Source organism: Pantherophis guttatus, chromosome 1 (assembly GCF_059756535.1).
Source record: "Pantherophis guttatus breed Tessera chromosome 1, ASM5975653v1, whole genome shotgun sequence".
Classification (NCBI taxonomy): domain Eukaryota; kingdom Metazoa; phylum Chordata; class Lepidosauria; order Squamata; family Colubridae; genus Pantherophis; species Pantherophis guttatus.
The window spans coordinates 319617209-319644456 of NC_142063.1; the positions used below are offsets into that span (position 1 = coordinate 319617209).

At 38.6% G+C, this 27248-nt stretch overlaps 1 protein-coding gene across 9 annotated transcripts in view; it reads right to left on the reverse strand.

The window, feature by feature from the left end:
* Positions 1-722: 722 nt before the first annotated feature.
* Positions 723-27248, reverse strand: part of HMBOX1 (homeobox containing 1) — a 131908-nt gene continuing 105382 nt past the window's right edge. For 3 of the 9 annotated variants that reach the window (XM_034421285.3, XM_034421287.3, XM_034421286.3), the window contains 6 exons: positions 25302-25455; positions 17372-17454; positions 16042-16137; positions 12798-12892; positions 12460-12561; positions 723-2700 (listed from right to left, as the gene is read on the reverse strand). In XM_034421285.3, the coding sequence (XP_034277176.1) occupies positions 2563-2700; positions 12460-12561; positions 12798-12892; positions 16042-16137; positions 17372-17454; positions 25302-25455 (668 nt within the window). In that variant the 3' untranslated portion in view covers positions 723-2562. The remainder of the gene's footprint in view (positions 2701-12459; positions 12562-12797; positions 12893-16041; positions 16138-17371; positions 17455-25301; positions 25456-27248) is intronic. The other 6 variants (XM_034421289.3, XM_087883314.1, XM_034421291.3 and 3 more) reach the window with 5 other exon arrangements.

The window sequence follows — 27248 nt, forward strand, 5'->3', positions numbered from 1 at the left end:
CACCCAACTGCCCATACCAAAATGAGCAAATGGCCTGTCAATTTCAGGAACAGCATGACTTATTCCAACATTCTGAAGATTTTAAGCCTTTGGCCATTCCTCTACAAATTTCTATCATCTGCCTTGGCAAAGCACAGATGGGAACAAGGCCACAGACAAAGCACATTTCCAAATGTTGGGAACTGTGGCTCCAGCAGGGATTATATCATGGGAATGTCAGCATGTCAGTTTCATTCTGAAGTATACTAGTTGTTCATCAATGCACAGGCAGCTCAAAGGGCACAATGAATGGAGAAGAATTTCTGTGAACATTGAAGTAAGGTGAAAGTGAAAAGAGCACAAGAAAGAGGAAAAACACATGCTATGATCAAGTTGGTAAAGATACGTCTTGGGTTACAGGAATGCTTTTCAATTACCTCCCACTTCCTTCATTTCAAAACATCTTGCTCAGGAGAAACACCTGATGCTATTCGACCAGGTCCATTTCATCAGAGATGTTCCTCATGGACTATGTTCAAGGTTTATTATTGGATGACTGTAACATGAGCTTATAGCATGATATGGTTGATTTATCCAATGATATTTATTTTTTTAAAAATGCTCAAAATACAAATATATATATATATATTTTGTTAAGGAAAAAAAATACCAAAGTGCTACATATGATCAAGATAAAAGAACCAAAAAACCCCCCTCAAATTTGATTATTATTATTATTATTATTTTTGCTATATAGAAGTAGATTCATCTCACATTCCATCAGTATTTAATCACTAATTCTAATTTCCTAGATAGCCAATATCTGAATCCAATCTCAGATTGCCCTAACAATAGGAAAGTAAAAAAATAATCCTGTTTCCCAGGAGCACAAGAGCCACTAAATCCTTGGCTTGTGGCAACATCTAGTTCCTGCTGAAATATGGCTTCCAAGAATGAGTTAACCTGCTCAGACAGGTACAGCTTTCCAGCTGCTGAAGAAGAATAGAACAAAGAGAGACAAAGAATGTGTGGCTAGTTTAGAGAAGTAAAAAACATCAGGATGTGATACCTTGGAGAGCCAACACCACAAACAATAGATAGGGATCACTGCACGCTCTACTATGCAAATAATGAAAATTTACATGTATGCATATTTTCTGTAACTACCCTGTTTCCCCCAAAATAAGACATCCCCTGATAATAAGCCTAATCGGGCTTTTGAGTGCATGGCAATAAGGCCAAGCGCTTATTTCAGGGTTCAAAAAAATATAAGACAGGGTCTTATTTTCGGGGAAACACGGTAGTGAGGAGGAATATTAGGAGTTACTTCTTAATCCTTCCCTAGAGTGCACCATACTTTGGAGACAGGCTGTGGCAAGGAAGTAAGTGATTACCAACTTTTCAACCCAAGTTAATCTGCAACCTGATTACAGGCTGAACTGGAGAGCTATTTCTCATGTTTCATCACAGAATATGTGTGTGTAAAAATAAGTTATTCACTTCCATCAATGCTCATCCTATATTTGTATATAAATCATGTCTTTTCCAAGAGTAGGAATTCTTCATGAGGGTGTCTGAGAATATAATTGCATTATGTGGGTTTAGATGTTAATGAACTCGCCAGGGCTCATTTATGACTAACTGATAAAAGAATTGTGAATGATCCAATCACACCTACATCATTCCTTAGCCACCATCAGCCTTAGTGACCACTTATTGGAAGGAACACAGCCACAGTGGGTCTCATTCAGAGACACAGCCTCTTCTATAGATGGAAACTTTGGCCTAACTGGGGAAACCTAAGAATTGAGGGGGGAAATGCTTTGTTCCTCCCATAACACAACTTGCAAAGAAAACAGGAAGGTTATGTTGACCACGTCAGCAGCAAACATCAATCAAAACAAGCTGGTGGACTTTCCCTTTCTCCTTCCCAACCAGCCAGGACCTTTAGAAAAAAAGTACTAACCCTATGGAAAAGCAGTAAAGATTCTATTGCTGCACTGCCAAGGGAGGCCCAGTTTATTGGCACCTGGTAACAAGACGTTCACAACAGATCTGAGCTTCATCATAATCCCATTCCCTGTCCAAACTCTCAACCCATTTTCCTTCAAACCACTGAATCTCCATTGTCTCCTTTTGGTTTTGTAACAATAACAAGAGGAAATAAAAAAGTGTTAACACCAGGAAGTCTGAAGGATAATCCAAGTTTGTATGGTTGTTTTTCTACAGATTTAGCCTAAGGCTTGGAATCGAGGGCTGCCTACGACACCTGGAAGCACGTTCATGGAATGCTAAAGACAGAGCAGCAAAGGTTTTCATCTAGCTGAGGGGGGAGCACTGGGAGAGGGAGGTCAGTCGGCTTGGTTAATTATCTGACTGGGAGTTAATACTGAGAGTTTATACGCAGAGTCAGAGGGCACCATGCCATCTTCACAGGACAAGACCCTAAACGACGTACAAGAGACTGCAAAGTTATATTGTAAAGAAGGACACATATTAGGGACCAGGAAAAAGGCTGCTAAGGTGCTACGTCTAAAACTAAGTTACTTTCTCATCTGGGAGCCCTCCCCCTCCATCGCGTCATCAGTCATCATCCAGGGCCTCTGTTTTGATCTCGCTGGTTCCTTGCCGGGCCAACGCCAGAATGGTGTGATTTACCGCTGCCATCTCCACGGCTAGTGAGATAGGGTCTTGGTGGTCACTATGGCTAGTGTTGTCATCCTACATGAGCGGAGAAGGAGAAAGGAATGAAGAGGGGGAGGGGGAGGAACAAGTCTCATTAGCATCTTCAACAATAATTTCATCCAGTTTTAAAATATGTCTTATAAACAGTCCAATGTTTTCATTCAATGGGCTGGAGAAACGAGGATAAAGGGATTTATTTTAAAAGAACGTATTACATGCTGAACAGGCATTGGCTGAAGGGAAAATGGGAAGGAGGAGAGAGGGTATTTGGAGAAAATCTCATACTGGACAGATGAAAATGAAAAAGGAAAGGCACCCAAGGCAGCTTCCAAGCCTCAAGTTATTATTATGAGGCATAAACCAACCTACTAACCACCTGGAGAAATTCTGCCCTTGTCCTATACCTGCAAACAGAAACCTAAACTTGAAAATGGGGCAATGATATGACAACTAAATTAACAATGCCGTTTCCACAATCCAAATAACAGGGATGGCCACCAATGCTAGCTGACCTTACAATAACAATTTTTGTTTGGGTGTCTGTTGAAGTTGAAAAGTGAAAGAAGAGTCAGGGAGTAGGTGAGATGATTTGAAGTGGGTGCCTGGAAACAGATTCTGCAAGAACTCCAAATCTGTATAAATGTAGAACCACAACCTTATTCCACCACTAACCTATTGTACCAAATAAAATGTAGAGATGCAACTCAGTTTTAGACAAATGTCTATTAGACAAGTGAATACGACTGTGTATTCATAGAAATTCACTGACTAGTGGGTTTTTTTTCAATTAGAGAAGACAGTGAGTTAGCAGCAGAAGTTATCTGTTTATGTCCCAAAGGTGTTTTTTCAAGAAGCAACGGGACTTTCTGGTTTTTCTTTGAAGACGTTTCGCTTCTCATCCAAGAAGCTTCTTCAGCTCTGACTGGATGGTGGGGAATGGAAGGATTTATATTCCTTGCAGACAGCTGTATAAATCCTTCCATTCCCCACCATCCAGTCAGAACTGAAGAAGCTTCTTGGGATGAGAAGCAAAATGTCTTCAAAGAGAAACCAGAAAGTCCAGTTGCCTCTTGAAAAACACCTTTGGGACAACCATGACGTGGATGACTGAGAATCTCCATAGACATATCTATTTATGTGTTTGTATGAGAGAGAGAGAAAAAATGGGATGGGTGAAAGGATCTAAAAAACTTGTGTATGTACCTTTGGCTGCTTCTATACCATTTTTATTACTTAACATTCCAAACACTTTCAATGGGTTTTATGAAGGTCCAGAAAACAACTTCCACTTGCAATCCCTTCTATTTCACCCCACTCCCCATTTCTCCTGCCCTTTATTAAACCGCAACAAACATTACAAGAGAAAAGAAGAAGAACTAATTAGAATTATTTCTTTCTGAGAAGAATTTCTAGATATTCTTTTTAGTTTATAGTATTAGATATATTTATTGGTTGCTACCTAACTCTAGGATGCTACTCAACATAGGATATTTACAAATCAAAACAAAATAAAATTAAGAAGATACGGGAAATTATCTTTTATTGCTTCTCAAGAGGAAAATGGGAACAAGCTGTCTACCTTGTTATACCTGTATACCTTGGAGGCTATAGTGAATCCCTCTAAAAAATTTTTACTGAAGAGTCAAATCCTAATTTTGTTACCAAGCATGGGCTCAAGTGATGACCTGTTTTGTAATACATAAGCCCAAGTAAAAAGTAAAAAGTAAAAAGAAGATACAAAAGTTATTTTCTTATAGATTTAAATAACTTCGTTTTCCAACCAATCCAAATATATTAGCTAGGAATGAATGCTGTAGACCAGGGGTGTCAAACTCATGTCATCACAGCAGCGTCATGTGACGTATTGGGACTTTCCCCCCCTTCATTAAACTGGGTGGGGGCGTGGCCAATATGTGACACATAGGGCTGCCTTTGAAGACCATTTGGAAATTGTAACTGGTCCAGAATGTGGCAATGGACAGAGTTATGGTGTGCTGGTGGGTTAAATTGTGCCATAGGGCAGGCACCGCAACTGAAAAGGACAGACTTCTGGGTCTTATGAGACGAAAAGGTCTAGATTAGGCCTGTCAAACTGATGGCCCCGGGCCGGATATGGTCCATGCAGGCCCAGCTCCACAAAGGCAAAAAACATCCTGATATAGCCCACAATGCGATCGGGTTTGATACCCCTGCTCTAGAAGGTCAAGAGGAAAAGCCACTATGAAGGAACAGTCAGATAACAGGGGCCTGAGTCTGGGTCATGAAAGCAATTTAAGAAAACATCTCAGGCAAGCCTGTAATGCACAGAGGTAAAGAAAGGGAGGGGGAAGCACATTCAGGCTTGCAAAATTCTGTTACAACATCTATTACAGTGAAAGAAGTATTGACCTACATGGCATTTGTTTCTTAGTCTATCTATATCTTGTAACCTCATTGCACTCAACACTGTGTGTGCCTCTACATCCTGAACCAGTTCAAGCATCCAAATATTTTTCAAGGACAGAGCACAATCTCATAGTCCAACCAGGAAGTGTCTATGGCATGAGTGATTATGAGCAGAATCTCCCAGGAATGGATGAGCCTGTCATAATTTTATTAAATTTAAGCTTTTTTATATTACCATAGGCCTCGTCTAAATTAATGAAGGTATGTTTTCTTTCTCATATTTGTCCACTTCTCAATGACCAGTTGAGAACAAAAGAACAAACATTTGATCTGAAGCAAAAGCACTTTGCTTACCATCCCATCTCCTGCCTTTTCTATCAGACCTGTATGATATACCTTCCCATCTCTCTATAGTTGCTGTATTTTTCTTCATACAGAAATAACTGCATTTTTCCACTTGCACTCATATCCAACAAATCACACTCAAATCACATCTGTCCAGCTACATGTTGAGTAACATCTGAACCCCCGTCATCCAATATGATAGTATATCAATATCAGCAATCCCTTTATCTGGTCTACCCATGTGGTTTCCTTGGTAAAATATAGAGGTTGCTTATCACTGTCTTTTCTCATGCAGTATGAAATTCCTCTATCATGGCTACCTGATCTAGGTGCCTGTTTGCTCTAGCTGGGCAGCTGAGATGATTTTCATACCATGGGTGACCTACTGGGAGTTTATACTCTTGGCATTCACTCCCATTTTATTTAATTGTATCCTGCCTCTATTATTTTTACAAATAACTCAAGGGGACGAAGCAGGGGTGGGTTCTAAAATTTTTTATTACCGGTTCTGTGGGCGTGGCTTATTTTGTGGGCGTAGTTTGATGGTCATGTGACAATTCTTTAGGATTTAGCAGAGGTATTGGTCTACCAGGCTTTTAACTGCTTGCAGAGCTGTACCGGTCTACCCATTTGTTCTTGGAGGCTCCGATCTACCCATTTGTTTTTCGAGCACACTGGTCTACCACCACACTGCCTTTTAACACTGATCAGCTGTAGGGTGGTCCTTTGAAGCCCCACGGCAAGAGTTTAAACAGTTTTTTTCCTTCTAGCCGATCAGCTGGGACTCGGGAGGCAGCGAATAGATTGGGGGCGGGGCCAAATAAAAGGTAAGAATAACGTGGGGGGAGCAGGAGGGCCCAGCTCCCGAACAAAGAGAACCGGTTCGGTGATGTCATATCGTCACCGTTACCGGCTCGGCCGAACTGGGCCAAACCGGGAGGAACCCACCACTGGGACGAATGTATCTAAAACTCTTTCCTCCTCCTATTTTCCCCACAACAACAACCCTGTGAGGTGGATTGGGCAGAGAGAGAATGACTGACCCAAAGTCACCCAGCTGGTTTTCATGGCTAAAGCAGGACTTGAACTCACAGTTTTTGGGTTTCTAGCCTGCTGCCTTAACCACTAGACCAAACTGGCATATTGTATTATGACCATTTCCACACAAATCTTTAGATTATTCTTTCTAGCGTTCCCTCACTTCAGTTTCATCCTAAACTGATTCATCACTTTATTTTTAATTCCATTCATTCTATGGAAACTCTTTTTGTGGCCCTCTTTGCTCTCTGCAAAACCAATTCTTTACTTCCATCAAAATAACATCTTCTCTGCCTTTTTAATCTAAACCGTTTCTTCCTCTCGTTGATTATATTCTTTGCAGCTACCTGTTTTCCTCTACACACGCAGTACACTAGTTTTCTCTCATCTTCATTTTGGCAGCAATGTTTTCCTTAGATAATACAAGGCGTAGAAAGAGGGGCGGGGAGGATATTCTTTAAGCTGTGGTATTCATCCATTAAAACCAATTACCGGTATGCCACTTGATCAGCATGGCTATGGATGATCATGGTATAACACCTGCACCTCCAATTTCCTCCTTAAATGTTCTGGAATTCCCTATGCAATATGAAATGAAATTCCTTGGAGTGCTGATTCTTTGAAAATAGGAGGGCAATATACTGTATATCCTCCAGCCGCATGCAGGCTTTTTAATTTTTCAAATGGTTTCCAAATCTATTGAATAGTTTGCCATTGAAATTTGATTGTAGATTTTACTGCAAAACTGGACTGCAAATGTTAACACTAGTACAAACTTAGGAGTTTATATTTTTATTATTTATTAAATAAAGTTGATATCTTTTTTATCTTTAAAGGGTGTTTTTTTAAAAAATTTTTAAAACAATTCTGTTTTCTCTCAGGTCCAGAGACAGCTTCCACACAAAGTAAAATGTGTTTCTTAGCCCTCACAAAGTTGCCTGTCCTAATTCAAACAATGTAAATTTTACAGACACTTTTCGAAGCATGATTCTATTATTATAAGAAATTCTAATTAATGTATAAATAATATTTTAATAAATATTTAAGGAAGCATCTTCAAGTTTAAAAATCTATGGTTCATTCCTCACATTTGTAGTAGCCAAGTATATATGAAGGCATAAGAGCCCAGTGGCATAACACATGTAACATTTAAAAAAAAAAACTGTCTGAAACTCTGGAAAATTAACTGCTGTAAGCAGGTGTTGATAATACTGAGCTAGAGGGATCGATGGTTTAGTTCTGTGTTTGTGGAATATTGTAATTCATATAAAAATAGAATTAAAATGTTATAGCTATTAATCTACCTTAAATTAATTATAGCAACTGCACAATACACTATCCTGTATTCATTTGTAATTTTTTTTATATATTTCTAAAAAAAACCCATAGAGAATAAAATCTGGACAGAAAAATTGAACAGTCCAGCATATGTTCAGCAGCAAATGGCTTGACTTAATTAATATATTTTAAGAATGTATTATAGTCTTAAAGGCTAATGAGCCTGCGAAGACAATAGACACATTCAAATGATTATAAAACAAACTCTCAAACCATATTCGACAATACTATTCAAAAGAAAGTATTTTTTGGTTAAAAATAAAATAAAATATGAATGTAATCTAAAACCCAGGTGTCATCTGAAATAAATTAAGAAAAAACGCTGCCCCCATGTCTTAATTCTCTTTAAAACACAGCATGAGAGTAAAGTTAATTTTTCACATCGTGATGAAAGACTTTCTATAGCTTGTTGGTTAAAATGACACCCTCTAAGGCAGTGTTTCTCAACCTTGGTAGCTTGAAGATGGGTGGACTTCAACTCCCAGAATCCCCCAGCCAGCAGCGCTGGCTGGGGGATTCTGGGAGTTGAAGTCCACCCATCTTCAAGCTACCAAGGTTGAGAAACACTGCTCTAAGGAGTGTTTTCCTTCTGAACAGGTTAGCTTGGCTTAGTGTAGGAAGGAAGAAATCCATTGTTTGAATGGTCCACCTTCAGCTTATGGGCAGGCAGCTTTCAAAGGCCTTAAGTGCCTATGTTTCTTCTCTTTCATCTCCACTGTCATTCTATCCCAGAGGTCTTCAAACTTGGCCGCTTTAAGACTTGTGGACTTCAACTCCCAGAATTCTCCAGCTATGCTGGCTGGAGAATTCTGGGAGTTGAAGTCCACAAGTCTTAAAGCGGCCAAGTTTGAAGACCTCTGTTCTATCACAATGTCATATTCATTGTATTAAAATACATCCACCTGGCTTCTCAACATATGATGACTCACAGAGTTAACTCATGCCTAAATGACAAATCATAGGGGCTTTTTCATAGCTGCGGCCAAACCAACTGTTAAAAGAACCTTATTATCAGCAATAAAGTTGTAATGGATGGAGAGAAATATATTAGATACAGTATCTGCAACTTTTACCAGAAATCCTGGATTTGCTTGTAATGGGGAGGGAAATACATTTAAAGCCTTTCCTCCACAGACTGTTACACTCTGACTCTGAATATGTGGGCTAATACCACGGTTGAAATGTTGACTCACCTATGCTTTAAAATACGTTGAACTGGAGCCAGAAATTCAACTGGTATAGAAGAGATGTTACGTGTTTTGATCATTTTGCCCCAAATAATATACTGTACCAGCTGAAATTTCTAACCTGAGCATAATTAGATTCTGGGATCATTACTGTCTTCTCTAGTTTGAATTTAAGAAAGATGAAGTTTGAGAAATCTAAACAGACCAGTGCTTAAACATGTTTTTTTTTTAATTTTGATTAATTAATTTTAATTAATTAATTTTAATTAATTTGATTTAATTTTGATTTATATGCCGCCCTTCTCCGGAGACTCAGGGCGGCTTACAATGTGCTCAGCAATAGCCTTCATCCTTTTGTATATTTATACAAAGTCAGCTTATTGCTCCCACAACTGGGTCCTCAATTTACCTACCTTAGAAAGGATGGAAGGTTGAGTCAACCTTGAGCCTTGGCAAGATTCGAACCTGCAGTATTTGCAGGCAGCTGGTCTTAATAACCAGCTTAATAACAGGGTGCCTTACACCACCCTGTTGATTTAAAAACTGGGGTGGTATGGGAAGTAGGTGCGCTATCAGTGGTGAAATCCAAATTTTTTTACTACCGGTTCTGTGGGCGTGGCTTGGTGGGCATGGTGTGGCTTGGTGGGTGTGGCTTGGTAGGCATGGCAGTGGAAGGATACTGCAAAAACTCCATTCCCACCAGGGGTGGGTTCTACTTACCTTTACTACCGGTTTGCAGTGGGGCCGTGCGCGTGCTCTTCTGCACAAGTGCAGAAGCTTCTGCACATGTCCAGATGTCGGTGTCGGTGGGCAGAGCCTCCCGCAGGTTTTACTACTGGTTCTATAGAACCGGTATGAACCAGGGGCAACCCACCACTGATTCCCACCCCACCCCAGGGGAAGGATACTGCAAAATTTCCATTCCCACCCCACTCCAGGGGAAGGATACTGCAAAATCTCCATTCCCATCCCACTCCAGGGGAAGGATACTGCAAAATCTCCATTCCCACCCCACTCTGGGCCCAGCCAGAGGTGGTATTTGCCGGTTCTCCAAACTACTCAAAATTTCCACTACCGGTTCTCTGAACTGCTCAAAATTTCCGCTACCGGTTCCCCAGAACCTGTCAGAACCTGCTGGATTTCACCCCTGGTTTATATGTGGTCTCTCCAATACAGAATGATGTCAATCAAAAGGTTAAGAAGCAGTCATTACTTCTACTGAGATTTATAGAATATTATCTCCCATCATACTATTCCAAAACCCTCAAGAAAAGGACATGATTTTAGATGAAAAAACTGACCCTAATTCATCCACCTATCCTCCCACCCGTTTCGTTTTTTTTTTTTTCTGTTAAAATGCTACAAGCAAATATTTGATAGAATTTAACCACTGATATTTCCCTTCTTCATGTGGGCTCTGCGTCTCTTATTCAATCCTATGAGAGAACATTGGAGACAGTTCTATGGTCTATCCAACAATCCATTTACCAGCAGGATTTGTAATTTTAATCTGCATGTGTCTGGTTAAATGAAGAGAAAAAGAAATGCTGCCTCATCATGATCAAGACTAACTAACAAAAGAAATGTGGTCATCAGGTCACTAGAACCAGAATAAATTACTAGGCAGTGTAACATGAGCTCCTGAAGGAACAATAAAAAACCGTGGAAGCTCAACGAAACAATTGATTTCTCTTGTAGTCTTAATTAGATTTACACAAAGGGTACAGAAACAGAGAGTTGCATATGGCCTTACCAACCTATTGAACTTATACCCTGCTACAAACAATAAATCCAGAACTAGAACGTTCTCAGCCAATGGCTGCCCAATATTTGGCATAGTTAACAAGATTAAAGTTCTGTCAATCTGATTAGCTGAGTGAGAGCTTGACTACAGAAAAATTACAGACAAAGAAGATGGATTACAATAGATGATTAATTTGTTCCTAGCTGCCTTCATTCAGGTTAAAGGCTTATATTTTATCTGTTTTTATTTTCCATATTCCCACTAGAAACATTCAAAAAAGTATGATTCTTGTACAAAATATATCATTTCCATTAAAAACACACTGATCATAATAATGCCATCTGATCCGACCTAATTAATGCAGGAACCACAAAGCTGGAAGATTCTCAACAATGGAAGAAGACCAAGTGGGATTATCACAATTCTAAATAATTGGCCCCATTGTCCAACTGTCCCATTTGTCTTAATGATCAGCCAAGATCTACATGTGTCTAACTCAAACGTGAAATGTAGCCGAAGTGTCTCTTCTGTGAGAGAGCTTCTTTTTCTACTAATATCCCCTTATTTTCCTCTTTAGCAATCAGTTTCCTTTCAAGATTAAAAAGAAAAGTATTTTTAATTTCATTTCTTATATTTAAATTACCAAAATGTACCTAAGAGTAGTTTTAAAAATACGTGCATAAACTAACAGAAAGTATGGGGGAGAGAGGGGGAAAAGAAACATAATAAAATAGGAAGACTAGATGATAGTTACGGCCTATCAAGAATGCACAGGCCCTATAGCTCAAAGGCAGAACACCTGCTTTCCATGCCAAAGGTGCCAAATTCATGCCTTAGCATCTCCTGAAATGGTTAGGGGAAACTCCAATAAGTGAGATCTAGAAAATCATTGTAAACCAGTACTTCAACAACACTGTGCTAGATGGACCAGTGATGAAAGGCACTTCCTATGTTCCTAAGAATAAAAGCAATTTTTTAAAAAATAGTATTTCAAGAGCAGGGACAAATTATGAAGAAAGGTTTACCCTGCCTTAAAAAGGTAAACATGGTGGCACCAGGAGGTTAGATGGAATATTCTTGGTTGGAATTGAACTGCCGTATTATCAATTTACATCAATGCATTCAATTTTGGGAAGAGGAGCATGCAGCTATGCATTCATTGCACTGTGGGGGGGGAGGGGTGGGTAAGGAGAGAGTAAAACTCGTAGATCGTTATGTATAAGCAGGGCTGTGTGTTCCACATCAAATATGTGATTCAGAAAATTTGCAACTGAAACTTAAGCAAGTGGATGTGCTTTTATTTGGCATGAATCATTAACTATTTTCTTTCCAAAATTGAATTGTAATTTTTTGCAAGGCATAGACAGTGGGTATGACATGGACATCAAGGTTACATAAACAATGACATCAGAAGGCAGAAGATAATAGTTGTTAGAAAAGGAAAGAGTATTCGTCAATTTGGATGAGAGATGCTTGCCTCATCCAGCTGTTCCTCATACTTCATCGGCTGTTCAGGAACAGCATCCCTAAATTGACCATGCACAATTGCGCATATGCCCTCAGTCCAGAATGGTGAGGACAAAATGGATGCATTCTTAAAACAGTTTCAGAAAGGATTTCTGGGGATGCACACAGCTCTGGTTACAGGGGCACAGGAGAGAAACAGACACGGTGTTTACTATGCATGGTGGTGCAAATTGGGGGAATTCATCATGCCCCTGCATTTGGCAAATATGTGTGAACAGAGCGTCAACTTGCTTGTTTTGAGCAGATCCTCCTGTCTTCTTCTAACTTCTCTGCTTCTCTGCCTCCCTCTGTACATCTTCCCTCCTCCTCCCCATTGCGTACTTGCCAAGACTCCTGTTGTATGACAATAAATCCATGTGGGTGAAGGCTGGTCCATGGGGGGGGGAGGAATGTTGCGTTTTTCTGCCTTCCCCCATCGCACAGCAGGATAAAAGGCCACATAATCTTAGGAGGCTGAAGGATGAAAGACCCCCACCGCTCCACATTCCGCCCCCAAACCCAGAGGAGGAAGAGCAGCCTACAGGGGGACTCTCCATATTGGAGCCCCCTGACTTAGCTCATATACTTACCTGCTCTGAATAGTCATTTCCGTCTACGTCGTCACTGTTGGAGTGGCCTCCGGGGCTTTGTACATCTATCCCATGACTCTCCAGGATTGCTGCTTCTTCGAAAAAAGCAAATTGATCCCTAAATTATCTGCTGCAGGGTTACCAATAAGGATGAAGATGAAAAACCAGAATTTTCACAAGTGGGGCATCTTGTTTCTTGTAAGAACCTCAAAGAAATACTCAGAACTTTTTTTGTTTGTTTGTTTAAAGTCAGCTATAAGAAAAAAATAATTCTGCAAGCCAAATTCTGCCAAAGGCTACAAAGATTTACTCCATTTGCAGAATTTCTGACGCAGGCTTGGATAAGTTCTGATTTTACACAATTTCCTATGGTCTTACTAGTACTGGGGGAGAAACAACTGTCTTTTTACAGGATACTAAAATACCTTTCATGACTGCCTCTTTAAATTTAGAGAATTTAGCAAATGCTATTTATGGATTCAGAAGGACTGGAAACTTTTAAATCAAACTTCCTTCTAAATCAAAAGAGCAATTCTCAACAGCTGCATTCTGCAACTGGCATCATGGTTTGGATTATCTTCCTGTACTCCTGTAGAATCAGGTCACTCACAGAACTCGCCCTACCAAATAGGCTTGCATTTAGGAGGCCCTTCTTAAGAAAGGGACAAAATGCACATTTGATTAATGAAACCATAATCAAAGGAATAAAGCAACATCTCTCTTATTTTCTATGTAGTGATTGTGACTATTCCTTTTCTACAATTTTAATTCTGGCTTGATGGTTCTTACAATAAACCCAATAGACCCTAAGTGAAGTCTCCTTTTCATCTTCATTTCAATATGGTGCAAGCCCCTTTTGTGCATGTTGTTGCACTGTTAAAAAAAGGAAAATTAATTTGGTTGGAGGAGTATAAATGCCAATTTAAAAGAAAGGAAAAAAAAAATCAGTTTCTATCCAGGGTCATCAGCCTTTGAAAATATTTTATAACCCCAAGTGGATTTCTAGCTGGCACCAATCCCTTGGCTGCAGAGCTTGCAAAGCCTGTCCCTTGCAATAGAAATATTTCAGGTTGCAACTCACAAGTTATATGAAGATAACAAGATGCTTCATTATTTTTTGTGAGATTGCAAAGCATCTTAGATTCATGATACTTTATTGGTCTGCTATCCATATCACTGTTTGGAGTTTGGCTTTCTCGTGCTACTGGACAAAATCTGTCAGCTTCCTTTTGGTGGGTTTTTTTTCCCAGACACCATCTTCCTATCTTATTCTAAGGAAGTATAAGAACATAAGAAGTTCCCTGCGTGGATCAGCTCAAAGGTCCATCTAGTTCAGCATTCTAGTTCCAACAATGGCCAGAGAGATGCCTCCAGGAAGTCAAGTCAAGCAGGACTTGAAGGCACCACTTATCTCTGGTGGTTGTAACCTTCAGCAACTGGCATTTCGAAATACATTGCATCTAAAACTGCAGATTGCAAATAATCATTCCAGTTAACAGCCAATAAAAACTCTTCTGCTCCATCATTTGCTTTTGTGCCCTATGAAAAATAATTTAATTGTGGGGCAACCACCGTATTGTGTAAAACTGTCAAAAGTTTGCTTTTTCTTGTTTGTTCTCTCTTGAATGTGCTATCAGTCAATTTCACTGGAAGAACCTGAACTCTTAAATTATTTAAAAAGTTCAGAAATCTGGGGGGAAGATTTATACTTGAGGTTTTTCTCTGAAAGGATACACAAATTAAAAATTCAAAGCAAAAAGAAATTAATTTATGTAATTAATTGCACATTTATATGTTAAATATTTTATATGATAGATAGGCACAATTTAAAGCTCCTTTTCTGCATAATATGTTAGAAAATTGAAATGTGTTATTTACTATTCTATATCCAAAGCATTTCAAACTCTGGAAAGTACCGGATACCTATATTATTTATCAGTATAAAAGAAATGCTAATTAAAGTGAGGACGTTTCTTTAAATATTTATTTTCTCTAGCAGAATGTTAGGTGTTGTATGGTATTATATTTGTGACTGTGGTGAGATGATAAAGAGGGAGAAGGATGTGAAGGAAAACTAAATTGGGGGACAAAGATGGGAACATGCCACTGTCTATGGCATCAGAAGGGCTTAATCAGAAGACACATTAGTCTGTGGTCGAGAGTGATCAGCTGTAAGAGACATACCCAAGGGGGAACTCAGCAAACAATTATGCAAAGCTTTCTTCCTGCCCAGCTGTTGTTGCAGTCATCACTCCCTAGTTTAAACTTTTTTTTTAACCAGCGACAGCAACCCAAAATAGGCACATGGCTGCTTCACCAGCACATGGTTATCACTAATCCTTCCTCAGTCCAATTTTACCAATTCACTAAATATCTGCAGGGAATAACAGTTAAGGTGGGAGGAACAAAAATGCTGCTACTCCTGCCAGCCAACTCTATGTCTAGAGATATATAATGGGGAGTATCCATTGCTCACCTGCTTCTGTTCCATTTGCATGGAACACGAAGCTACAGCCAAGGCATGAAAACGTAAACCACAGTTTCAGATCATAGTTATGTGGAACATTTTAGTTACTCCTGGCCTAGAATAGATTTGGACTGCAGGCTAAGACAAGCTTTATAAAGATGTATGTGTCGTACAAACTTGTTCAATAGCTTGAACAGCTTCTGCTTCACTTTGAGGACATTGGGAGAAATAAGGCAGGTTTTTCAAAATAATCCAACTGCAAGGAAAGCTTTTCAAAGCAAATTGTTGGTCCCAAGCAATGTGGTATATTGTAGAACATTTTGAGGTATGTTTTAGGGTTCATATGTAGCACTTACTATTCTATTGGGCCTTATTGCCACCTTAAGTGTATTAAAATTCATTACTGTATGGCCTAATATTCCCAGGTAATCACAGTGGTGGACTAAATATATTTCATCCGTTGATCTTTTCATCAGAGCAAGTGCAGAGAAGTTTCCAACAAAACTGGAAATCTCTAGGTTTTCTTGAAAGGCATGATGAAATTCCCTGACCTAAGGGACTTAAAGATGCTATTATACACATATACCAATGCTTTTTGACAACATGTTAACATTGATGAACTGTTCAGTAACAACAAAGGATGAGAGAAAATTTGTTTTGACCATGTTGTCAAGCTTTTACTTTAAAAATATTATCAAGGCTCTGTTTTCCTGTTAAGAAAAGTCAATCATGTTCCATCTTTCTTCAGCAGTTCTTCAAGGCTGTCTGATACATTACCAATATTGGCTCGCCTCTTGATTTCCTTCCTTCTATTGGCAAACCAATTGTACACTTTGAGGGAGGTAACTCGCTCCAGATCTGACAGCTTCTTTCCTGTGCAAAATAAAAAAGAAACCATGTTGGTTATAGAAGCTTACTCCTAGAAGCTCCAGGGCAGGATTTAGAATAGAATATCAGAGTTGGAAAGGACCTTGGAGGTGGTTTTCCCAAACCATATGAGAGGCTATTTTCTAAATAATAAAAAAATACCCCAAACCTAAAAACCCTTTTAATAGTTTTTGGACCTGAGGGCTACAAAGTGAGTATAACCACATCACACATGGAAGAGTACCTAGGACTGAGGAGGACAGGGATCTTAGGGCTTAGTCTTCTTGTGTTTCCCACCAAATTCAATAAACAGCAGCACCTCTGAGATCCTCCAAAAAGGAACTTGGGACTGCAATTTGCTCACCCTACCTTATTTTCACAAACCACATACAGCATTTAAATCCCACCCTACATTTTGTCCTTCTAAAGCACCCTTTGAATATACTGTTGGGTATTACTCAGTGCAACTGCCAAAAATACATCCTGCCCTTTTGAAGGTAGAAACAGATGAACATTATAGCATAAGAACAAGGAAGTTAACACTATTAATTCAGCACTTTTTGTTTTTTAAGTAAAAAAATGGCTTGACATACTTTGAGCTTCACAGTTCTCTTTCAAAAAGGCTGTTCTGTTTTGAAACACTCCCCAAAACCTGATGGTCTCCCCCACCCCCACCCCCCCATCACAAATCTCTTTTCTTCTTTCCTTTTTAACATTTTTTTGCCCAAACAGAAAATATTCCTGGGATGGTGAATTACTACTGAAACTAAAAATGCATTGGGTCATTTTTGAAAATAATGATGGCATATTTGGATACTGTATTTGTTTTTCATTTTGTCTAGGGTTCACACATTTTCTATGATACCTCATGCATGGATGATTGAGTTAGGACCAATAAGAAAAATATATGTTTAAGTAAACAAGGCAAAATATATATTAAGAGAGAGGGGTGGGGTAGGGTAGGGTAGGGTAGGGTAGAAAGGAAGGGAAGGGAAGGGAAGAGGAGAGGAGAGGAGAGGAGAGGAGAGGAGAGGAGAGGGGAGGGGAGGGGAGGGGAGGGGAGGGGAGGGGAGGGGAAGGGAAGGGAAGGGAAGGGAAGGGAAGAGAAGAGAAGAGAAGAGAAGAGAAGAGAAGAGAAGAGAAGAGAAGAGAAGAGAAGAGAAGAGAAGAGAAGAGAAGAGAAGAGAAGAGAAGAGAAGAGAAGAGAAGCACATATCCCCTGCTTGGCTTCCTTGTGTACCTGGCTTTTGAATAACTGCATTACAAGCATTTGCAATTTCTTCTCTCTTGGCCTCATCAGGATATTGATTCTCATTGAAGTAGCTACAGAAACAAAGAGAGTGTATTCATCTTAGAAATCGTATTTCTTGTACCCACACAAAATAAAGACAACAAGTTCAAGCCACAAATCTTTAAGAAACCCTGTACAGAGGAAAAACATCACCAATTTTGAATGTATAAAAGAGACTTGTAGGCTGTGAAGAATAATGTTCTTCAGTGGTTCAGATTTGGAGCAGGGGAAAATGCCCATATAACTCATGTCAGCAACTCCTTAAAGCAGCTGCCTCTTTTTCTGGAATCATTGCAGGATAATCCCAGGAAGAGAGACCTTTGTCTTAAAGAGTTGCCAATGCGTTTTCTCTTTTGAATCAGAAGAGCTGCACAACCATAGCGCATATGAGTCAATGGTCGGAGTTCAAGTCAGAGGTAGCCAACCAGAAGCACTTCAGGTTCTTCTTCAAAAGGTTATCCTCCTGGTGATAGGTATGTAACAGGATTAAGAAAACTGTCACCATTAAACATGATTTATATCCAGGTTAATAAAGAGATTTACAAATTATGAATTGGCATTACTTGAAAATGTTACTAGCAAAATGTGATAACAGCCATCACATTCATCATAGACAAATGCATAAATATCCATGTGAGAAAGAAGATAGAAATGTGTCTCTAGCAACTAAAGTATGTGCTAACATATAACTGACCACTTAACAGGTAGGCTGATGAGATTTATTAAATATTACTTAGAGGTTCTGATGCACTAATTTTTTGGGCATGGAACCTAGTAAACTTCTAAATTGTATTATCAGAACATAGATCTATCCAGTTTCAAGACCAAGTTAGGGGCATAGGCTGCTTTCTACCTTCTGTGATATTTCAACCCATTTCTGGATTATATTTGTTGAATTTATATTCTACCTTTTTACTTACAGTAGCTAACAATCAAAAGTATAAAATACAAATTCCAATTTCAAAACACTGATAATGCACCATTAGAAACATATCAATAAAATCAGCCCTTCCCCACCCATTTAAAGCCCACTAAGGAGGCATTCTAGCTGACCCATCAAAAACCTGTCCCAATAAAATCATTTTGACCTGCTAGTGGAAGAATAATTGCTTGTCCGAATTATCCTAGTAGCAAAGCTTTTGTTTTTGTTACTTAAATGATCCCTCCTCTTTTCTTTTTGAAGATCTAAGGAAAAACTGAGAAGCATTTATTTATCAAATTTTGATATCACCCATCTCACAATCCAAGTGTCACTGGGAGGTTTATAAATTTTTAAAAATGTGCAAGTTCCAGTCTGTTGAAAGGGGCTGGCATAACTAATAAGCATTAGATTGCTATTAATATTTTTAAAATGTGCATATTTTGTTATCTAATCCAAGGAATCTGGCTAGAAGTTTGGACCAGCAAGGACATGTCACAGCAAAATTCAGTCCCATCCACATGTTGCTTTTTCAACCTTTCCATCCTCTTGGCCCAGAGCCCTCCAGCCTCCTCAGCTATTTTGGATTATCCCTTGGGTGTCTTTTTAGTCACCCTCATTAACTAGTGCCATATTTTTCAGACTGAGAGAACTGCTATATGGAGAAAGAGTTCCCTCCAGCTACACCGATCCAGAGAGTTAGGTGTCTGGCTATGCCTCAACTGGCTTTGCTACTGCTTATCCCACTGGGCCCAGGAATTTTTTTTGAGGGGGTGGTGGTAGAGAAGAGCAGGCTAGAATGAAGGGAAGTGAAATAGGCAACAGATGAAGGCAGCCAGAACTTCTAGTTCGTAAAACATATATTTTTCATTATGGATGCTTAAAAATAGAAGCCAAATATTAACATAGGTGCACAGGAGTCCTACAGCTCCTACTACAAATAACAGATATGAGGTGTTAAGGAAAGTCAGTTAATTAATGGCTATGGAAAGTATCTTTTTTTTTTCCTATTACCGTGTTCCCTGAAAATAAGACCCTGTCTTATATTTTTTTGAACTCTGAAATAAGCGCTTGGCCTTATTGCCATGCACTCAAAAGCTTGGGCTTATTATCAGGGGATGTCTTATTTTGGGGAAAACAGGATATTATTACCTGAGAGAATGGAGAATCATTTAAAAAAACAGAGAACCCAGGATGGAAAAAAGAAAAGAAAACCACTATAACCCACTTTTGAGATTGGCTCTTGTTTCCATGTTTATTTCGTGATTTGTGGGGTAGACGTTTGAGAACTCTCCTTTTGTGTTCCCCAGTCTTCTCTTGGATGCCTGCTTATCCCCTTCCTTTGGCCACCTAATAGTTTCACATCCCTCTCTCTCCATTCCTGGTTAATTATTCTTATGCGGTAACATTAAGGATACTTTCAGATTGTCATACAGAACAAAATCTTTCCCACTTCTATTAAAGTTACAGTACAGTATTTAGCTCAAAGTATTACACATGTACATATAAAAAAGAAGAGCCTGTTTGGTGAAATGGTTAAGGTATAAGGCTAGAAAGCGGGAGACTGTGAGTTCTAGCCCCACCTTAGATATGAAGCCAGCTGCGTGATCTTGAGCCAGTCCCTCTCTCTCAGCCCTAGGAAGGAGGCAATGGCAGATCAATTCTGAAAAATCTCACCAAGAAAACTGCAAGGGGCTAGACTTCAAAGCAAATGCATTAGAAATATGTGTTTAAATACAATTTTCATGCAGATCTCAGAATCTCTTGGTTGAACTGGGCGACTACAGAGAATGAATGAATGGATTAAATTGAATTAATGAATGAACAAACAAACGAATGAATGAACATCAAGGCATGCAAATACCGAAGTCTAGAACGTGACTGATACAATCTGTTTACCTCGCCTTCTGTTAAAAGCCTATCATGTTTTACCATTCCTACCACTATGAAGATTTTCTCCAACTGCCCTTTCATACCACTCACAGAAAGTATATGGTTTAATCAACATTTGAATAGTGCCAATATCAATAGGAACCCAATACAATAAAGAGAGATTGTGAGATATAAAGGCAAAAAGATATGTGATTGTTGACACCCTATTAAAGTGGTCCCCACTCCCAAATGGCTATCAAAAATTATTAGACTATACTAAGTTCAGAATGCATTGAAGCAGTGAAGCAAAAAAAAAAAAAAAAAAAAAGTGTAGCGTATGGGTAAATAGATGGGGTTGGGGAAGGAAGCAGCAAGATGTGCAGAATGAATGATTACAAAAGCCTGGGGATAAACCTTCAACAAATGCAATTGTGCTTTCTAGACAAAAGGCGCCCGTCAGGATGGCGATGGCTGATTGCAGAGAGAATCAAATGATCTCTTTTGTGTAGGGTGACAGTAAAGGATGAAAATGAAAAGTGGCCAAAATGTGTGAGCTGGACTAGAATGTGAAACAATGGCAAAAAGACTGAAATATCCTTGAAGCAGTTCATTTCTATGATTTATGTGGGATGTAGAAATACTGCCAACTTGTAGAAATCTGCACCATCAGAGACAGTATAAGCAGAGCACTGAGAAAACGCAACTCTGATTATTGGTTAGGCAAAATAATTTTTGGTTCTGCATTAATGTATCCTACATTGTGTGAAGTGTTACCATCCATCCTGCATATACAAAATTCTGTCAGGAAGCTGCACATTTCCAACATAAAACCTTGCTTTCCCTAAATGTCTGTGAAGATTCTCAGTCATCCAGGTCATGGCTGTCCCAAAGGTGCTTTTTCAAAAGGCAACTGGACTTTGTCTTTTCTTGAAGATATTTCGCTTCTCAACCAAGAAGTTTCTCAGTTCTGACTGATACGACTACCTACCTCCTGTTTACAACACAGTCCCTTTAGCAGTTCCAAGAAGGTTCTACACCTATTTGCACTATTCAGGTGATCCTGAGGGCACTGATAAACCTCCAGATGGTTTCAAAAAGAGTGCTAACACACAGATGACTGCAAGGAATATAAATCCTTCCATCCGCCACATTCAATCAGCATTTTACATCACTACTGCTTTCTCTATTTCTATATTCTTGACTCCAGAAGCAGCGTTGAGTCTTGCTCAGTAAGCAGGCCATAGACCTTTCCAGGATCCATCTATCTTTCCTTCTTTCCTTCTTTCCTTCTTTCCTTCTTTCCTTCTTTCCTTCTTTCCTTCCTTCCTTCCTTCCTTCCTTCCTTCCTTCCTTCCTTCCTACCTACCTACCTACCTACCTACCTACCTACCTACCTACCTACCTATGATTCCTCAAATCCCTTAACACTATTGTCACAAAATCACAAAAGTAGATAGGTGTATTAAAACTTCAGGAGGCTTAAATATATTTATTACTGTTTTAACCCTTCTCCACTCTCAAGAAAAGGGCCAGGAGAAAGGAGCCCCAAATCTTACTCCTAATCCCATTAAGTGATATTGTTATAAGTCTTGCTCATGTGGTCAATAGTCACTTAAACAATTGAAAAATGCCCTAGACTTGTTTGTTGTCAGAATTAAACAGACAAATTCCTCCATCAACTAAGAATGGCTATGCATCTACATGAACAGCTTAACAATAATAAATGGATGCATTTGTGTCTAAAGTTATTTTCACAATTATCAGGAATTGATAATTATCAGGAACTGCTGAATGATAGTAATTATCATATACTATTATGTTTTAAAGATTTAAAGAGAGACAGCATGTAAGTTTAAGATGGCAAAGTGGTATCCATTTTTTAAAGATGGACAAGGAATGTCACCTTATTTAAAATGTCTTACATGCCATTCCTTGAGACAAGCTTTCCCATAACTTCACTTTGAACAATGCCAATAGCCTATTTTGATGGAAGATATAAAGGATACATACTTTGTATGCATTTGTAATAATTCACCATTGGAAAATCTGAGCCATTACTTGCTTACATTGCAAGTTATATCAGGAATCTAGAGCTAGATTCATCATACCCTTGGTAACCGAACTGAATCCCTTGTTAATCCAACATCATAACCTTGTTAATCCAATTTTAGTTTGTAAGAAAAAAAAAATCAAATCTGATGACTGATGTAGATAAATATGTAACAAATAAAGTTTCATTGTTTGCAATGGCCACAAGGAAGATATGAAAGCACATGTTGAAAAATAGTGCTGTTAATATTAGAGGGGATGTATTGAATTGATATGGATTGTTGTAATTTTATGTGAATTTTGCTAAAACATATGGTTGCAAATAAATGTATAAACATATTATGCAACAATTGAAATACGGAACTAATTTATATCAAGAAAGGAGCCTTAATGATATAAACCAAGCATGCATGATACCTGCCAAGGCTCCAAGAGACAACTTTTTACCATAAAATAAAGTAGTAAAAATCTCACATCTTTTCAGATTAAAAAAAAATAACATCCAGGCATTGTATGCGCACAACACTCCCTGAAGGCAAGAAAAGCTTCCAAGCTCAAGTGCAAATGCAGTGATTAACAGACTGAGCTTTAGTCAGAACTGGAAACTCCTTGTTTTATGATTTCCCTGGGTGCCCTTAACTAAGCTACTCTCTCGTCCTTCCTCTTGCATTTGTAATATTGAGAAAATATTATTGATCTAATTTAATGAATGATGATAACGGATTACAAACCCAATCCTCATTTATTTGGAGAATTCTAGCTCTACAATATTTGGTACTGATAAATAGGGATTGCTACTTTTTGCTATTTAATGATACCTTTGTAAAATATAAACTGTGAGAATTGCTATCCTTCTCATTCAACCTCATTAATCCAAGAATTGTAACCTAGAGTTAAGGGACTCTATCTAGTCTCCAACACATACACATACTATAATACTAAGGTATCATATAATACTAAGCCTAAGGTAACAATTGATAGAAACTAACCAAAGAGAGAAGTAACCTAGAACTAAGGAGAAAGTTCCTAATGGTTAGAGCAATCAACCAATGGAACAGCTTGCCTTCAGAAGTTGTAGATGCTCCATCACTGGAGGCTTTCAAAAAGAGATTGGACAACCATTTGTGTAAAATAGTTTAGGGTTTCTGGCTTGAGCTGGGAGTTGGACTAGAAGACCTCCAAGGTTCCTTCCAACTCTTTTAATCTATGTTCTATATATTAACAAGCTTGCTGATTCTCACATTGGGGAGGGTCATTCTGAAATGTTAGAAAACTGATTTGGAACAAACTGAAGGCTAGTAGGCATAGATTTCAGAACAAAACTCTTCGATAATCTAGTTCTACTTTTATTGCAGATACTATAAAAGGTGTACTTAAAGCAGAATTCTTAAGCTTCAAATGATATATTTACATCAAACTGTATATTTCATTTTTCCACCTGTATGCCCTAACAATGTTTGTTTTACTGTGATGGTAGACATCTGCAAGTTGTTATTCCAATGGCCTTGCTGGTTCTCAGGCTCTTTGTACTCAGACACAATTCTTCTAGCCTCACACAAGTGTTAGTATGGCTGAGCATGGCCACCACTCAGATAGATGGGACTAAAAGTTTCAGATCATTTTTACGTACACTTTAAGTATGGAGGAATTCAAAAATTGGATTAAGGTGCCGACTTTGTTTCATAAATTGCCAAATCCATTCAGATGGATTTCTTTTTTTCAATAGGTTTCTGTATGTACTTTAAGCCATTATAAGAGTGTCCTGAGTCTGGATAACATTATGTGAAATATTTGATGTTAAGAAGTTTGTGTTTATTCATAACTGATTTTACTTACTTTAAGTCTCTAAGGCAGACTAGAAATGTGAATTAATAATCATATAATCAAACTGACTTCCCATTTATATCCAAAGCATTTATCTGGAGTAACTGTAGTTCCCCTCTCAACAGAGAAAACTAACTCATATATTGTGGTTATCCAGCCTTAAGTTTAAAAATAAGTATACATTTACTGGAGGTGCTTTTTTTCTTTGGCTTTCAGATTGTAAATACTCTAGAATTTAAAGTGCAGAAAAAAACAGGTTCTGAATATACTGAAGAAAAACAAACAAAACATAAATGATTGGTGACAGGTGAATTTTTGTTGTGGTATTCCTACAAAAAACATCAAAGGACGGAAAATTGAGTCTGAAATGGCTACAGAGTTTTAAGAATGTAATCCTCCTTTGGTCTTCATTGGAGAAATTAGTGATATCAGAAGGAGTGATTTGTCACAGGATGAGGCTAGCAAACAAATGACTGTTATCTAAAATCCTCATCTAAAACATTCCCAGAGTATTCTTGCAAATCTACAAAATTATGCTGCATATTTGAGAACCATCAAGACCCGTGAAGTGGCTAGTTTCCATTAATGAGTTATTAGGACTCAATTCTTGCACCAATGATATTACTCACTACTGTATATTTCCACATACCAGAGCAACATTGCTGTAGGGCACAACAATATTATATAATATGGCTTGTTCACTTGCATATCTTTTGGTGTGATCTCTTGCATATTTTTCACTGAGTAACCACTGATTGAATAGCATCACACACACACACACAATTAAAAAAAAATATCTTGGGCTTTGTGAGATGGTCTAATCCAGCGATGTCAAACTCAAGGCCCAGGGAATGGATCTAGCCTGTGGGGTACTTAGATCTGGCCCGCAGGGCCACCCTGCAAACAGTGAAGGACCGGCCCGCGGTGCTTCTGCCAGCGAAAATGGGCTCCCGAGCTCCGTTTTGCTGGCAGAGGGCTGTAGGAGGTTGGGGCAGCTGAAAATGGAGCTCAGGAGCCCATTTTCGCTGGCAGAGCACTTGGGTCACCACAGGTGTCCCCGACATGAGTAATGTTGAGCTGGCCATGCCCACCCCGGCCCCTGGAGGTCAAACACAACCCTAATGCAGCCCTCAAACTCAATCGAGTTTGACACCCCTGGTCTAATCTAACTCTCACTACATACTGTGTATGTAGTTCATCAAGTTCATGTATTACCTTTCCATGACAGCCAAACATTCCTTTCTCCAGGTAAACCGACTGCCACGTCGCAAGCGGAAAGTCCCAGAGGTAGCTGTGACTGGCGGAGGCGTCTGTCTCCATTCTGGCTCTTCAACTGGAAGAGGGGCTGGTCTCATGCTTAATGTAGCCCCTGGAAAAAGCAAAGCAGAAAGCAAAATGTTTCCTAAGGAACTAAAAATAACACCCACTCCTCTTCCCAGTCTGGCTGATGACAGGGAACATTTCCCAGTGGGATGAGACTTTGTTTCTCTGAAATTAAAATTAAGATAACTAGCAATAAAGAGAAACAGAGCCCTGTGTGTATAACAGAAGAGCTCCTGATAAAGAAATTAAGTTGAAGAACAGTGCAACAGCCTGCAAGTTGTCACATCAAGTCTCCTGACACCTCACATTCAAGCAACAGCTAATATTACAGTGCAGAATTCCAAAATAGAAGGTCCCATTACCATTTAGAGATTGTGAATGGCACATACATATACAGTCATGCCTCTTTTGACTGATGGCCTATAAATACGATGGCTAGTGGGAAGGAAATTCTTAGCATTCTGGGGCTGTCACTACATAAGCAAAGGACAGATTCTAGGCACTGTTACTTAGACTAGCTTTCCTAGCAAGCAGTTAACAAAGATAGTACACTTGATCCCGTGGGTAAAATAAACCGATCTTGGGCATGAAAGTAGTATTTTTTTCATGCTGTTTCTCTAGCCAATATGCCTCACCAATGCAGGATTTCTAATATATCAGTTCATGCGGTACCACTATAATTTAGTGTGATGGCTTATAACATATTGTAAGTAGCCTGGTAAGTATAAGAGATACTTGTTTTCCCCCCTCACATTGAGAGACTATTCCTATAAAGTCCCTTACATGCTTTCCCTCTTCTCTTATGCACACCCAAACACAAAGACTAATTATTACCTAACATTATGGCAGCACTGCCTCCTTCCTTGTCTGCACCTCCTCTCATTAAGTACTCCCTCTAATGTACAAAACATTTGGGGTTTTGTATCTGAACAGCTGGAATGTTCATTAACATTCAATAACACCTTAGCAGTTTAGACAACAGCATATTTAAGCATATGAAAGCACAGATATTCAGGCTAATTAAAAAAGCCAGAGACAGTCAAGCGACTTCAGATTAATAATGATTTACAAATAAATCTATATTTACTACAGATTGCTTATTTTTCCTGTTTAGTATATTTCATGTTTAACAGCAGCACAGCAAACCCAGAAGATAAAAGTTCAGAGATGTTGTTGTGGATACCTGTGCCAATGACATCAGAGAAATATCTACATAACTGTGTATGGTATGTATTGAAATAGGATCTCAACTTTTAAACGGATTTATTCAGCCTGCATTTCCAAAACATTGCAGATTAGAATACAGGTATTTACAAAATTCAACATTTTTCTTAATGCTGTCATGTAATCTGCAATTCTAAAACAATTTACAAATATATACTGTAAATTAGGGCAAAATAAGAGCAAAAGTATGTTCACTGGTTTTGATTAGGTGAAAAACTATTCAAAAACATTTATTTATTAAATTTATATGCCAACCATCTCGAGACATATAAATTCATATAGGAAATTTATATACATATAAATATTTATGTATTAATGTACATATTCATAAATATGTATACAGAGGAATGTACATACAAATCTGTACAATTTGAGGGAAGAAGGGACAAATTTGCAAGCGAAAACTGAATTTTGGGCTCATAGTTCATTTCAAAATAAATTGACCAAAAGTGAAATTTACAGTTTCATCTTCAAACTGTAGCTTTAAAATTTGTTTTAAAATAAAGTATCAGTAGCCAAATGCAAAATACTGAGAGGAGGCTCAGTATTTTTGCTGAAAAGCAAAACTTCTCTCTTGAAATCCTTTTTTGGTGAACACTGGAGCAGAATGGGAAA